General features: G+C 39.7%; 1 protein-coding gene across 1 annotated transcript in view; it reads right to left on the bottom strand.

Moving 5' to 3' along the window:
• Positions 1–11,424: 11,424 nt before the first annotated feature.
• Positions 11,425–15,228, bottom strand: part of LOC115591177 (voltage-dependent calcium channel gamma-5 subunit) — a 29,656-nt gene continuing 25,852 nt past the window's right edge. Inside the window, exon 6 of the mRNA XM_030432937.1 lies at positions 11,425–14,214. Coding sequence (XP_030288797.1) covers positions 13,951–14,214 — 264 coding nt within the window. The 3' untranslated portion in view covers positions 11,425–13,950. The remainder of the gene's footprint in view (positions 14,215–15,228) is intronic.

Here is a 15,228-nt window from a genome sequence, read left to right as displayed (position 1 = left end):
CACACTGACACAGAGAGAAAGAGAGAGGCGACCACAGAGGTCCTGCTGAGTTTGGCCGGGGCATTGACTTGCACTGTCCCGTCTCTTGAATGGGAGTCTCATTCTAAAATCTCAGCCTCTGAAGTCACTTCCTGGTTCTGCTAAGAGTTTGTTTCAGGGTTTGAATGTGTTTATGTAGGGAGAGGCTTGAAACAGGATAGGAGAGTGAGGATTGGGAGATGAAGTGAGGAGGAAGGGATGGGAGGAATGGTAAAGTGAGAATGTGATAAAGAGGTGGGACAAAAAAAAAAAGCAACGTGCAGGAGGAGCAGGGAGAGGAAGATATGGAAAGGAGCTCACTAGTTTCACATTTTATGTATTGGGACAGGAAAGCAAGTGACAAGAATCTATTGTGCCACATTTTTGGCTGTGATGCAGCAGCTCGGGCTTAGCTCTCGGCTGTGGATGGAGCTGGAATTCGTCCAGTGAACTTCAATCATCTTAACAAAAGGGTTAGGAGTGTGGGAGTCACAGCAGGTGAGCGGACAGAAGCTGAGATCTGTGATGTTTGAGATTGCATCAGCAAACAGAAAATTTGATATTGTAGAATATTTTACACAACAGCTCAAAGTGCTTTTATGCCTTTAATAGGTCTAATAAATGCTATGAAATGCCCACAGATGTTCTCTTTACCCGCACAAGTGCAGGCTTAATTTCTTATTCAGTTTCAAATGCTGCCTTGCCTCGATAGCTTGGTGCTACAAAGCTATAAAACAGTGGTATAGAGAGAGCTGTTTTAGTTCACGACTTCACCGCAGGTTTGGGTCCTAAAATGCTTATTTCAAGTGAATTTTAGTATGACATTTGTAATTCTTTTTTCAAGAGTGTGGAGACAGCTCCGTGTGGATAGTCAATGAAATCGGGATACAACTAACAGTGAGACTCAGTAGATGATTTGTGTTTAAGCATCCCAGTCGCCAGGGTAAAATATTGGCAATCTCTGACATAAGACATGTAAAGTTTCAACATATCTTTGGTTTGCAGGAATGTATATTGCCAACATTCATCCTGGCGACTGGGCTGCAGAGGGTCACCAAATCAACCTAATCATCTTTCCAAACTTCACAAAGTAAGCACGACAGAAGTCACTGTGGACCAAACTGTGGGTCACCTTTCATTTCTTTGTCACCAAATGCGTTCAATAAACTCAATCAAACTTAATTGCCATCAAAACTTGTGGTTTTACACTCATTGTTTAAAGTTTGTGGAGAAGAGTCAATTTATTTATTAGACCAAATGTAGCGTAAGTCAGGTACTGATCAAAGACAGTACCAAGATTCTTAGTCGGGGATCAACTGCTTTGGCAAAGTAGTTAGGACCAGTTTAGGTGAAGGAAATTTAAAGACATCCAGTCTTTGTTGGTGGCCTCTTGAAAGCGGCTGACCCAGAGGAAACGTGTACAATGACAAGCGGAGTGGTCCGAAATCGATCCCTGAGGGCCACCACACAGCAGGGGAGCTGGGGAGGACACATCATTGTTGATACAAAGATTAAAAAATGTATTTGTCAAGTAAGAATGATGTGTTGTTTCACTTGCCTTCTTACAGGATGGTGCCACTTCCTTCCACCTTACTCTCCTCAACCCCATAGATGAATTATTTTCCTTGTGTAGGTGAAAAGTTCCGATGTCTCTGATGGATACATGGATCCTGGCTGTTGACATTTCTGCAGAACACTGCTAGCGATGGTCGATGGGTCAGGAATTCTTAAATATTCTTATATTGCCAGCCACCAACTCCCACTTCTACTTTGAGTCAGTGGTTCTGTGATTCCTCTCCACGTTTCCCATGTGGTTTGGCTTTCATGTGTATTGTCCTTGGACTATTTTTGCATCCTGACAAGATCTGTCTGTGTGCTGCTAAAATCTTAGCTAAAGATGACATGTTGGCTTTTTAGCCAGTTTGTGTGAAGTGTCTGTTGTAATGGAAGTACACAGGGGCCCCTGATCATGACTTTAATCCTCCTCATCACCATGATCCCAACTTCTCTTCTTCCTCCTCTCCATTGTCCCTGCCAAACTTGAGAGTGCTTTGGCACAGCACTCCAATTTACTCTAGCAGGTTTCGATCTGTGCCAGGAGCGACTTCTCTGTGACCTTGCTGAACTCTCTTCCCAAACATGGCCGTTGACAGTGTCTCTCAGCTGCTTTTTGTTCGCTTGTTTTACACCCAGTTTGAGGAGCTGCTGCTGTCTGGCCCATCCAGTGAAAGAGATAAATGCTGCATGGCTGCCTGGTACACAGCATTAGTGAATGTGCCAATGTGCCAGAGCAATTTAGAAAGGAAATTGGAGGCCCTATCAAGGAAGTAATTGGTTATTTTTTTTTTGAAATGATTTTGACAAAATTCAGGCTGATTTTGGCGAAATTGTTGGGTGAAGGAGGAAGCCTTTGGATCTTGTTCCTTTTGAAATGCGAATGAGAGAAAGAGGCGCCAAGTCAGATAGGGAATAAAGATCAACAGAGGCGAGGCGAGAAGAAACATTAAAATGTTGACTATGCAAATGAGATGAGATGTGTAGCAAAAGTTCAGCTCCAGTTCAAAGAAAATTATTTAGTCTTCCAGGGCAAACATAGAGTAGCAATGAGAAAGCTTTCTATATGTGTCGTTCTGTCTCTGGACCTACAAGATTGTAATAGTAGAGGTCACTTCGCCTGTGTATTTCTTTTCCAACATGTTCTGAGGTAGAATACACTTTCTTTATAGAAATTGTCATCAAAATAATGTATTTTGTGAAGCCCTGTGCTGTACGCTACTCTCATCATAGTAGAGAAGAGATCGTATATAAATACAACATTGTGGCTGTCAAGAACAAGGACATTTTTAGACTTTAATGTATGACTGCTCTGTACTCATGTAGTTGACAACAAAAAGGGTTTGAGAGGATTAAAAACAGAAAATGCTTAAATTACAATTACTTTAGAGGAGGACCAGGACAAAGATGCTGTGCAGCTCTCAGGTGTAAATGTCAAATCAATGTCTTCAACAGGAAACATTCATGCTCATTATTGCCCTTTACCAGATGAGCCAGGGTTCAAAGTAATGACCATTTCTATCCCTTTCCAATGTTGCTCAGGGATGAGATGAAGCAAAGACACATGAATGCTGCCTGCTGCAGTTACCAGCGAGATGTTGTGTGTGCAGACGGCGCCTGGAGCAGAAGAGAGAGTTAAAGAGCATATGAGATTGGGCTGAAAGACAGCAAACACAGACTCAGCCCTCAGGCTGCCAGAGGCTTGCTATGCTATGACAAGCTGTAGTTTACACCAGCAATTCTCTCAGTTTCTCTTCAGGTAATATAAAGGATTCACAGATACCCATTACTTTAGGAGAAAGTTCCAGTTTAGTTTAACTTCTGTCTCATCTTATCAGCTTTGGTAGTGTGAACTTAAACAAACAGGAATTCACAAACGCTGCAACCAGGCAGCCATGCATTCATGCATTCACATGCACACAGCCTTATGACCACTGCTATTCTGTTGATATAGTGTGGACACAGCTTTGCGGAGCACATGAACTCATGGACCAACAGAGGGAAGGAAAAGCAATGAAAAAGGCACTCACTGCCTTGCTGAGTTCAATGATGCCTCCCACAAGAGTATACAACAACAGTTCAGTCATGAATGAGAGTAATGTATGTGGGCGCTGCTGAAATGCAGGGGCGGGGGAAATGATCATCAATGGAAAAGGGACTCCCACACTTGTCCAGGACAATCGGTCCATGCAACTGTGCAAGCTGCTTATCATTACTCATATCTATTCATATTGTTAGGCTGCAACCTCAAGTGGATGAGGTCTTTTTTAGGGCGGCATAAGAGGAAGTCAGATGAGGTTGTTCTATGAGACCATATAAGGATGGGGTTGATGGATGAGGTCAAACAAACACAGGACTCTTACCCAGGAGACTGCTGTTCAATGACTTGTGTAAACCAAAGTCAATGGTCTTTCATTTTAACTCAGTTTTAACACTTAAAAATTCTGTTTTAATGTATGTTATGTACATACAAATGTACTTGCGTAAATAACACTCCCAAACCGCTATGTTTTCCTAAACCTAACCAAGTAATTTTGTTGCCTAAACCAAACCAAACTGCGACCATGTGATAATAGTAACAGTCATATTAATTTGGGAATGGTGATACATGTTGTTGAAGTCAATGACAATGAACCCATTAAGTCGTTTAGGTATAAAAAGGTGTTGGGTTCATGGTACGCAGTAAAAAGTAATTGCTGAGTTCTGGGAACATCATACAACAGAGGCAGATAGGGCAAGAATTGAACAGTCAGATACTCAAACAGGTTATAAACAAACCAAAAGAGCGGTCAGATGATCTAAACAAACACTGTGAATATTTGGAAGTAAAACCAAAAAATGAGTACGCACATTTAAACTGTGCATGCACAATTTGACTAAACTGGTGTTTGTCTAAAACCGTGATTGTCTGAAGCTTGTGCCCTCTCTGACTTCACCCAAAGCAAAGTAACTGTCAACCCAGATCGCAGAAATTCTCCTGGTCATTATAATATCGTTATCACTGATAAGACCAGTGACCAAACAATGAAAATTTAAGCCATGTTGTTGGAGATGAGCCAAGAACAGAACTGATTTTCCTAAACGTTTAGTGCAGAGTGGTATCAGCACCAAGACGTCCTGCCTCTGGAGGTTTAACAGAACCTGGGTGTGGACCATCTGTCCCCTGTGACTTCTGAAAATCCTGCACGTCAGTAGAAGTACCACTCTGGGTGGTTCTGAAATTTTGAGAAGGGGTGCATGTTGGAGGGCTGATCATCAAAGGCTAATTTTTAAGTCCCTTGAGTCCAATCAGGCTTTGAATCCACATCAGTGATTTAAAGCAGGGAATGCTGTCTGAATATTTCAGCAAACCAAGCTGTTGTATCTTCAAATCAGGTTGCTTTGTTGGTGATTGATTTGGCGATCATGTTGGTGTTTTTCCATTTAAAAAAAAGACAAAAACAGGCAAATAAATGAAGTTTACTAAACAGTAATGAAATATCATAGGAACATTGAAAACAGTTGCATGGTGACAGAAGTGTGTGCATACAGTATGTTTACTTCTTGATCTTGCCTCTTTGGGTCAGCTCACATCTGTTTATAGTGTAGCAGTGAGAAAAACATGTCTTGACTGTGTTATGAAGGAAAAGTCTTTGTTTGAGCACCATATTGGCCATGAGGCAATTTCTCATCTGTTACGCCATCATTTTATTTTTTCGTCACATATGTCTACTGTTCTCAAATAATTGGGACAAACTGGCCAAAAATACATTTAAAAAGTTAGAAAAGTCTTTTACTCTCCCGTGCCTCACCTCAAAATATTAAACAGTGACAGCAGCTAACCATCAAAAATACTGTACACCCAGACAAAAGCATGGAAAAATGCAAACACACACCTGAATACACCACTGTCATTTTCATCTCCCCATGCTCATGAATTTTGGTGAATTCTGCTGCTTGAACCTGTATTCTCAGCTACAGCGTGATTCATGGCAAAACTTAAAAGAAAAACATCAGAAGGAAGAACTGTCTATTTGTGCCTTTCTTTATTCTTTCTGTGTGTCTGCAGCTTTAATGCGTAAGCATACCACAGTGATATTTTCCACAGTTTAGTAGAGTGTGCTAACCCATCTCAGTCAGGACCAGTGGTGTTACCAGTTGGTCAAAAAAAAAAAAAAGATGGAAGCCGTACACGGACCCAATCATGGTCCAAATGAACAAGATGTGTTCGTGTTTTCCAGTTATGTTCTGGTATACTGTAAAATTTAAAAAGAAACTCAATTATTAAGTAATCATTCAGTTGTTTCTCATCTCTGCACGATAATGTTCTAATTTTTTGCGTATCTTGGTTAAATCTTTGAAGACGTTTAATCTGTTCTGGCCTTTGATGCCAGGAGTGGGGGGTTCACAGTTAGACACACATGCAGTGTATCATCAGATGATGTAAAGTCCTATTCATTAATTAATCACTCTCAACAAAACAAGCACCGAGCGAAGAGGTCAAGGTATAGACCAAATCCAGCGGGAAGCTAAAAAGCCATGACTGTCACCATTAATGAGAGAGCCTGACAGACGCACACAGCCTCGGGCTCTGCGCTGCCAAGTGCTTGTCCTTCAGGCCTCCCGTCACATGAAGATGAACCTGCTGTATTTAACAAAATAAACCTTTCAACAGAAGGCAACAGAACATTTCCCTTTCCCACAAGCAGTCGGGGAAAAGATAGAAAACAGACAGATGGAGGAAAAGAGGATGAAAGATGTGGGAATACTGAGGGAAGTGGCAGGATAGAGATAAACAGAGGAATGGCATAAAAGAAGTGTGTGTGTGTGTGTGTGTGTGTGTGTGTGTGTGTGGGGTGAGATGGATGATTGATTCATTATTCATGATATTCTATCCTCTGTCTGCAGTTACTGTATGTCCACATCATTATGGCATTATATTGGTCCTATGAGAGGATTCACTCTGCTTTTTTTTCTCAAATTGAAGAGTGTGTGGATGCATGTGTTACATTTAAAGAAAATACATAATAGCATTCATTAAGCATATTCCTCCCCAGACCCTCCAATCAGTAGATTCTGCTGAAAAATAAACCTTTAAATGAGACCTTTTAAAAAAAAAAGAAATGTTTATTGTTTGTTTGTGCGTTTGTTTGTTTTCTTTGTCGTACATGTAAAAGATATGGAAAGTTAAAAAGGTCAAAGTCTGCGCCAACAGAAGCTCCTCTCTCCCACAGAAAACACTGCTCCTGAAACGCCCCGTCAATAGTCACACCTTTAATTCCATCACACTAGGTCACATTGTCACACATAAGCACAATTTATGCTAAGCAGGTAGTTTGGCATGTAAGAATTAATTTAGCAAAGCTTCTCTGTTGTCGTAAGTGGTGCTTGCTCAGGCTTGTGTAAGCTGACCAATCAGAGGAGACTGTATTGGGGATGAGGGCATTTCAGACAGCGGGAATACAGTGCTGAGAAAACTGATGTGTTTTTTGAGCTCTAAGGCATGTGCAATACTTTAAGCCTAAAAATGAGTAAGATGTCTCTTTTAGGACATGAATCTGTATCTATATATGCACACAGACAATGCAGCCCCAAACTGCCTACAGCAATGTTGCAATTTAATATTCCATTTACATTTGTTTAAAAACTCACAGACCTTAAAATACAGGTCAAGGCCTTTCACAGCCTGGTGCCGCCTTTCAGTTTTGCAGTAAACTGTAACAATTGATTGTCCTGTTTTTCGCACAGGCTTCTTCCACTGAAATATTCTGCTTTGAGCAGAACCGAGCAGCAAGCCCCATCTTCCTGCACCACTTTCAGTTTGGAAACTGAAATACTTTTTTTTATCAACCAGCTTTAATTTCACTGCCTTTCACACCTCAGTCGTATTTCAGTGTTTCCGTGGCCTACACAAATTCCACTTAAATGTCGCCATTATTATACATCTTCTTAACAAACTTTTTTTGAAGAAAAGGGTATGGCTGAAAACCCCCAAATCACAAGTTATGTCTTATTAAGATCTGAGAGAATTTTATGGATAGTTATATTTCAGAGCACATCTCCAGTGATGATGGCCATACTTAGGGATAATGAGATAGAGGTTTTTGTCTTGTGGTAGCTTAAGTCGGCATTCATTGACTAAAAGTGGTTAATAAAACATAAAACACAATGGATATTTACTAGATGGAGACACGGTCTCATTTGGGTGCAGTTCTAAATCTTTCTCAGAGAGTTATTGCAGGCAAGATCATCTGACTGATGTTACTGATTTAAAGTCCAAGACCAGTGCTGGATGACTCTGGGTTTGGGGCAAATCTGCTGTAGCTTCATCTTGAAACTGAGAGGAAAAACTCTCAGCCTGAATATTACATAGTTAGATAACAATCAACCAATTTGATGTGGCTTTGATTTTTGGAAAACACACAAACTTTTAGTGTGCTTCTGTGACTGTTTGTCCTCCTTCGTATCCTCTCTGCTCCCGGTGATGCAGACACCATACATCGAGTGGCCTCTAGCGGAGTGAAGGGAGCAGGGCCAAAGAGGAGCGGGGCAAACATGCCCTGAAGCAGTCGTACTAATTGAGCATAATGAATAACGATGATGTGAGCTGGAAGAATCGCGGATGGGATCTATACGTTTACTCACTTATTGCTTTTTCCTTCATTGAACATTGTGTGTAGAGGAGCTTCCCAAAGATCCCAATGGCCTCTGGGTGAGATGTGGCAGTGACCCGTTCACCTGCTCTTTCAACCATTAAGGGTCAATCTCACAGAAGTCCTGCGAGGTTTGAGGGTATTGAAACAACACTTGGATTTCCCCCCGAGGCAACGTCAGCCAGGGTTTGTTAAACCACTGCTGGAATACCCTGAAGGCCTTTTCTGACCCGGTGACATGTCTCCATTTCACATATTTTTGAATAAAGATGTTGTCAGTCTTTTAATAGAGCCTCTGCTTAACTGCTCGTCTAATGCTGTTTGGATAAAGCACAACAGCGAAGTAGATGAAAAACGTTTGAATGACAGACTGTAGGTAAATTGTATACACAGAGGACAAAAGCATTTCAGCTCAAAACAACAACTCTTTTCACACGAGCAGTTCGATCAGCTGTTATGAGTCTTCACCTCATGCAAACAAAAGATGCTGTGCGGGATAAAAAGATGTAATTATCCCATCCCAGCTGTTTATTATTCAATTTATCCTTCTCTCAAACTTGTAACAGTCTCCTTTTGTAAAACCTGCTATATTTTTGTTGTGTTTGGGGCAGAATTTCAAAAGCCCTCTGGACTGATCGCAATGGATTCAGATCACCTGGGTGCAGGGTGGGGGGACTGACACCTAATCAATGAGTGTTAGTAGCTGGGGGCATTCTCCTCCCAGCCAATCACGGTGTGATGACGCCCTTTTGTGAAGGCTCAAGAGAGGTTGGGTAAGGACCCCAGGTTGGCCTCACACTCATTCTTAATATGTCCCTGACACAATGCAGACCTCATCCTGATAGGTTGCCAGCCAGAAATTCTCGTCTGTTTAGACCCCTATTGAGATTCTTTTTTGCTGCAACGTTCTCACTATGTTTATTCTTCAGCCCAGTTGAGTGATCAAAAAAGTCACCAGTCATTTAGGCTACCTGCATCAGGGCCGTCCTTACATGTGCAAGTGTTGCTTGCCTTGCAAATAGCGTGATGCCAAAAGTTTTCTTTTTATGTTCGTTTATCTTTGGTTTATCTGGACTGAACCCTTGAAGTGATCTGACATTAAGAAACCTAAGGTTAAAAAAGATAGGTAATTTACAATTGTGACATTTCCAGTGAAGTTTAGTGAGGTTAAGTGCACATCATTTTGGACAATAAAGTTAGTTGTTAAACTGTGAAATGTCCTGCCTCTGTTGCGTATCTTTGTCACATTTATAGGCCAATGAGAGTCATCATACTGATTGATTTCTTTTATTTTCATGTCAACCACACAAAGTGCCCAGCCCTAATAGGTGACACCAAATTCACAGTTGCAGTGGTCAAACACTCTATTGCACTTAATTTCATTACACAACTACACATTATTTTTTGCAGCTCAGTCTTAAACAAGGTGTTCTGCTCTGTCTCCCAAACCCGACAAAGAAAATCTGTGATAAAAAAAAAGGTTTTTAATAATCATCATACCAAAAGATTTCAGCATAAAGACGTCCTCATAGGCAGGACAGCAAAACGACAACAAAAAATGATCTCATTAATTGTAGTACCGGTGCATGCAGAAGTTTGGAGACAAAGGTTTCCTCTTCTCAGTAATAAATTGACTCTTCACTGATCTCTATCCTTGTGCCTCCACAGAGATAACACTAGATGGAGCTGTTGTCAAAAGATTCCAGGTCATATCTCATCAGTGACAGCCAGCCTCTGGAGGACACAGATCTTTTGGATTAAGAAACAATACAACCAATTACATCATTACTCAATAGTGCAACAGAACAAGGAGTGTTTAGAGTTTGAATCAAAAAGCTGCTAAATGGGTAATTAATTGGCTCCAACAGCAAATGTGCACCACATGATTACATTATCGGGGGTAATCAATTTGGGAACATGCCAGCTCATCAGGTCAATAAATGAAACTGACGGTTCGGTCTGTGAACAGCACATCAGCACAGGATGCAGCTGTTTCCATCCTGCTGATAGCCCCATTACATCTCTTTCAACCAGATGGATAAGTGCCAGCTCTGGCAGTCAGAGCAGCACTGGGCTCACACTGGCACTCTTATCTGCCTAATACAGAAATCTGACCTTAACTGTTAGGGGGGAGAGTCATGTTAATGTGGTTGAATAACCGATCAGTGAAATTACTGTTTTTAAATGTATTTTTCTTAAATGTAAAGTATGGCTTTAGATAAAAGTGCACGTCAATGGGAAAGATATGTGACAGTACATGTCCGTAATACTATAGTAATGAATGTGAATAATGTAAATAATGCAATACTGTTATCAGTAGGTGATATTCTGTTGTTTCCATAGATCTTAAGTTTCCTGCTCATATGCATTTCCACTCTGTCGCGACAGAGGGTGACACTGTGCTCCCCCTTAAACATAATGTCCCTGCCGAGAGTCTTCTAGGAATATGACTGTTTCCATTGTCATATCAAACACGTGTAACATCCAGAGAGGTGGACTTGAGTCAAATTATTGACTTGAGACTCAACTTGGACCTGAAAGTAAAAGACTCTTGCCTCGACGTGACATGATATGTGATGAACTGAAAGACTTGCTTTTCATTTTGTGTTCTTTTTACGCTTTCATTTTAGTTTGTTAGAGCTTTTTTAGTCTTGCTGTCAGTATTTCACTGTTTTTTCTTTTACTTTTCAGAAATAAAGAAATCAAAGATTATAATACAAACTTAATTCATTGTTTCACTTTTTGAACAGGTTAGATTAAACCACATACCGAAAATGAGAATCTGAGAACTTGCTCATGAAGAGAAATGGCTTGAGACCCGGAGGACCTAATGACTTGAGTCACATGTCTGGTTACATCTCATGACCTTTAATGTTTTCACTGCCGCAAAATTAAGGAGACACTTACACTAAGTACCTGATGTTGCAGGCCTTTCTTATATGTTATTAATTGATAAACAATTTACATTTTTCAATTTTATATAATTCTGACTACTTCCTTTCACTCTGTGTTACTGTGACACAAACAATAAACATTTTGCCATATCATCGTTTAAAATCATCGGTTATATCAACCACCAGTCAAATTGTATTTAACTTGAGTTGTAAATGTTGAGTGAGATACATTATTTAGCACTATGGCCATGCAATTCAATATAAACAGAATTAGGTTTTAATACAGACATTTCAGAGACCTAAACAGTCACATAAGACACAACCTATTGTTTATCAAATCCCATTAAACTTTATTTCATTGAGTATACATATTCCATTGCACATTTAACATCATGAAAATGACTCTTGATTGTAAAAATACACAGATATTGACATTTCATGTCTGACACCATCTGAATACTTCATGTAAGTATACCATTATGCAAAAGCTCACATTCTCAATGTGACGCAGGAGGCGAAGCAGCTGTTTTTTTTTTACTGCAGAATCTACCCAACAACCAAACAACAATATATATATATATATTTTTTTTTTACATGTACTGCAGTCTATACAAAAATGAATATATGTACACACAGATGATTTAATATGTACAGTGTTTGAAATGGACAAAACATCTGGTCTATTTACCAAAACACTGCTTGTGAGAGTGAACATTAATTTTATGTATGTTTGTTTCCATGTGCTGCAGGTGGAATATAAAGATCCAGTGATGAAATGTTGCATGCCATTTATAATATGTGGAATTCACACCATGCAACATTAAATACTGACAATAATTATAATTTCAATAATATATCAAACTAACATAAAATTATTGCACAAGACAAAATGGTTCTCTGTAATATGTTTACTCACATTTGCTGCATGAAATGTATATATTCAGTACTTAACCTTTAAGCCACTTAACCTGGATACAACTTCTTCCTTGGCACACTGAGGATTGCAGTATATTTCTATGTCAAACATCGAGGAATAATATGTTCGCATAAGGGGGTAAATTATAAAAATATGCATCTATAATTTGGGTGTTATATCTTTACAGGAGAGGTATTTTACTATATCAAAAAAAAGAAATCTCATTTAGCAGTATTTCCTTTAGCAAATTGTACATTCACAATGGCTCCATAACAAAATACTCTTTCATATCACCTGATTTATTCACATTGTGCATTAAAACCATGACCACACAGACTCCATATTCTCCCCTTTGGCCTCTTTTTGTTTAAACAAATGTTTTATCATTCTAATCTCCTAAACAGAATCAGTGTACTGCTCGTTTTCTTTCTACATTGTGGTTAAATACACTTTTTGTCTTTAAATGCCTGACTAACTAGGAGGACCACTGTCTACAGGAATCTTAGGTTCTCTGAGAATACAAAAGGTTTATTTACATCTGTATTGTGTTGAGTAAAGCAGTCCTGTGTTATTAATAATGGGTTATGAGAGCAAACATAGCATGTTTATGTTTTGCCTGTTTCCTTTACTTTACAAGAATATACAATAATACACCCAAAGTTTATATAACCATTAATATATAGAAAGTATTTCATATGTCTGGACTAGTATCCAATGATAAAAATCTTTCCTTTGGTGTCAAGACTTAAACATTTTTGAAAGGGACCAATGAAAACAAAGAACTAAGAAAAAGTGGCTACATAGCAATCCATGGCTCTCCTTCAGAGAACCTGAGGGGGGACTATAAGTACTTCATGCTGTTATTTGAAATTCAGTGTGAGCTGCAAATTGTTTAAAAATCACACCTGAAACAGAAATACTCAGAGGGTGGAGTTAGAGTTGACGTTCATGTGGAAGGTCAAACACCACCCGTCACAACCACAACTCTCCCAGCCTGGTCAAACAGTTTGATTATAAAATGGTTTGTTGCTGAAATCTGAATGGCTTGAATTCACATTCATCATGTGTTTTATAAGCTCTACACTTGAACATGAAGGTCTAGCGTGTGGCTCCGCACAACAAGAGACAGAAGAGACAAGGGAAGTGACAAGTGAGGACTGTGCAGGTGTACAATTTGTAGAACAAAAGAGCTTTAACAATTTTATTCCCACCCACCTTAACCTTTTATAAATCTAAAGTCTGCACAAATGATCAAATGTTCTTATGATCATATTGAGGATGTTTCATCCTCTCGGCTTTCCATTGCTCTAAGGGTGATTTCACAAATTAAGTAGTCCCATCTTTCTGGTTGAGAGCACATGCTTTAGTGTGTTCGGTTTGAAAACCTACAAACATCCATTCTACATGCTTTCATTTATAGTCCCTATATTAAATGCTCAGTGTCTGCTGATGTGCAGCGTGTAATCCTGTCAGAAAGCTATCAGGATTTTGCCAGTACTTGAGGCAAATAGCAGTCTTGCCCACTGCAGGTTGAAGCTACTCAAGTTACTCCTTTCAGATGAGTTACTCCTTCCACCCTCGGCGAGTTGAGCAGGTTGCTTGTCACCTATCACTAAAAACTAGATTAAAAGCAAATACAAGTACAACCTGTTCAAACTCTTTCCTCTCTCATCTCCTTACAGATCACCCTGAAACTAGTTTAGAATAAAGTGAACTGGCTAACCTTCAACTGAAGAGTTTCTACCTACATAACCAAAGGTGTAAAGAAATCAAAAATTGGCAGTAGGCAGGATAGAGAGAATAAGGTCACAGTCAGGACACTTGAAGATGGGAGAGGTTCAAGCTGGATAATATCAAATGACTGGACAATTTATGCCAAAATCCAGTCAGATCAAAATGACCGCTATGGTACTGACACAACCACTCATCCTCTGCCTCAGCAAGGTGAGGATGACATTTGTTCGTACTCTGGACACTTGAGAAGAGCAGGGTAGTGGGAGGAGTTCATCTGGAGGGAGGCCTCAGAAGAGATGGAGGAGGGACTGCGACCACGTCCTGCCCAGGCGTCTGGGTGGAGGAACTGGCCGGAGTAATCTGAGCAGTTGCTGAGGCGAGGCCGGTAGAAGCCCTGGTGGGGCCGGTACATTTCCTCTGCTGTGTAGCGCTTCATGAACAGGTACACCGACATGACACCTGCCGTCTGGGGAGGAGCAGGGGCAAAGAGACACAGAGTTTACTTTTTTTTGGTAATATCCTTAAACTTTACTTCTGTTTCCTTTACAGTCGAATGGTTAAAGAAAACAGTGTTTTTAATAGGAAAAAATGGCCAGATGAAAACTAGCCATATAATTTTTATTGAATTTTTGGATCCACTGCTTGTAATATTATAGACAGTTTACGTGTATCTATTGTCTACCTAATATGTACATGTGTTTTTGTGTAATCTCATCTCACATATTTTATTTTTCTAAAGAGGCAGAGTAGAGAGAGTTACAACAAAAGAAGTTCTGTTCAATGTCACGTGATTCATAAAGACTTCAGATCATTCCAGAAAGTTCTAAGCGAGCAATTTAAATGCATGAATACAGAGAGGAAGAAGAAGGATGTTTGGCAGGTTGTAGTTAGCACATTAATTATTGATTGATTTATTTACAGTACTGGGCTGCTAGTATTTGTGGTCCATCGGAGTAAATCAGATGACGCAAGTCTCCCTACTCAAGGGCTGTGCAATTAGGTGTTCTTTGTTTTTAAAGCCTTGACGAAGACTTTGATGGTCGACACATGTTGGCTGTTGGATGAATGAAATCATAAACTGCCAACTATATGTTTGTTATTGTTGTTATTTGTGCTCTAGTTTGTTGTAGTCAACAGGTCTGTATTTCCAAACCCTTGACTTCTGCATGAGGCCAGTATGGTTAATTTTTGAAACAACAGGATTGAATAAAGAACTTAAGTAACCAACTTGTGCAAAACGACATCATGCTGTGGATTGACTTGTGCACCAGCTGCCACTGCTTCAAACTAAACACATAACCACATATATCTGTAGATTTCTGTCAGTGGATATGCCCTTATCTTATGCGATGCATGTGAGTCTGTGCTTTATCTATATGGATTTTAGTTTTTCTTTTGTTTGTTTTTTTCTTTCTGCTTTTTAAATGAGATCATTGCCAATATAAATTTACACAAGTAAGAATTTCACAGCAAAATAATT

The sequence above is a fragment of the Sparus aurata genome, chromosome 1 (assembly GCF_900880675.1).
Source record: "Sparus aurata chromosome 1, fSpaAur1.1, whole genome shotgun sequence".
NCBI lineage: Eukaryota > Metazoa > Chordata > Actinopteri > Spariformes > Sparidae > Sparus > Sparus aurata.
Note: the sequence above shows the minus strand (reverse complement) of the source record. Positions and strands in the feature narration are given on the sequence as shown.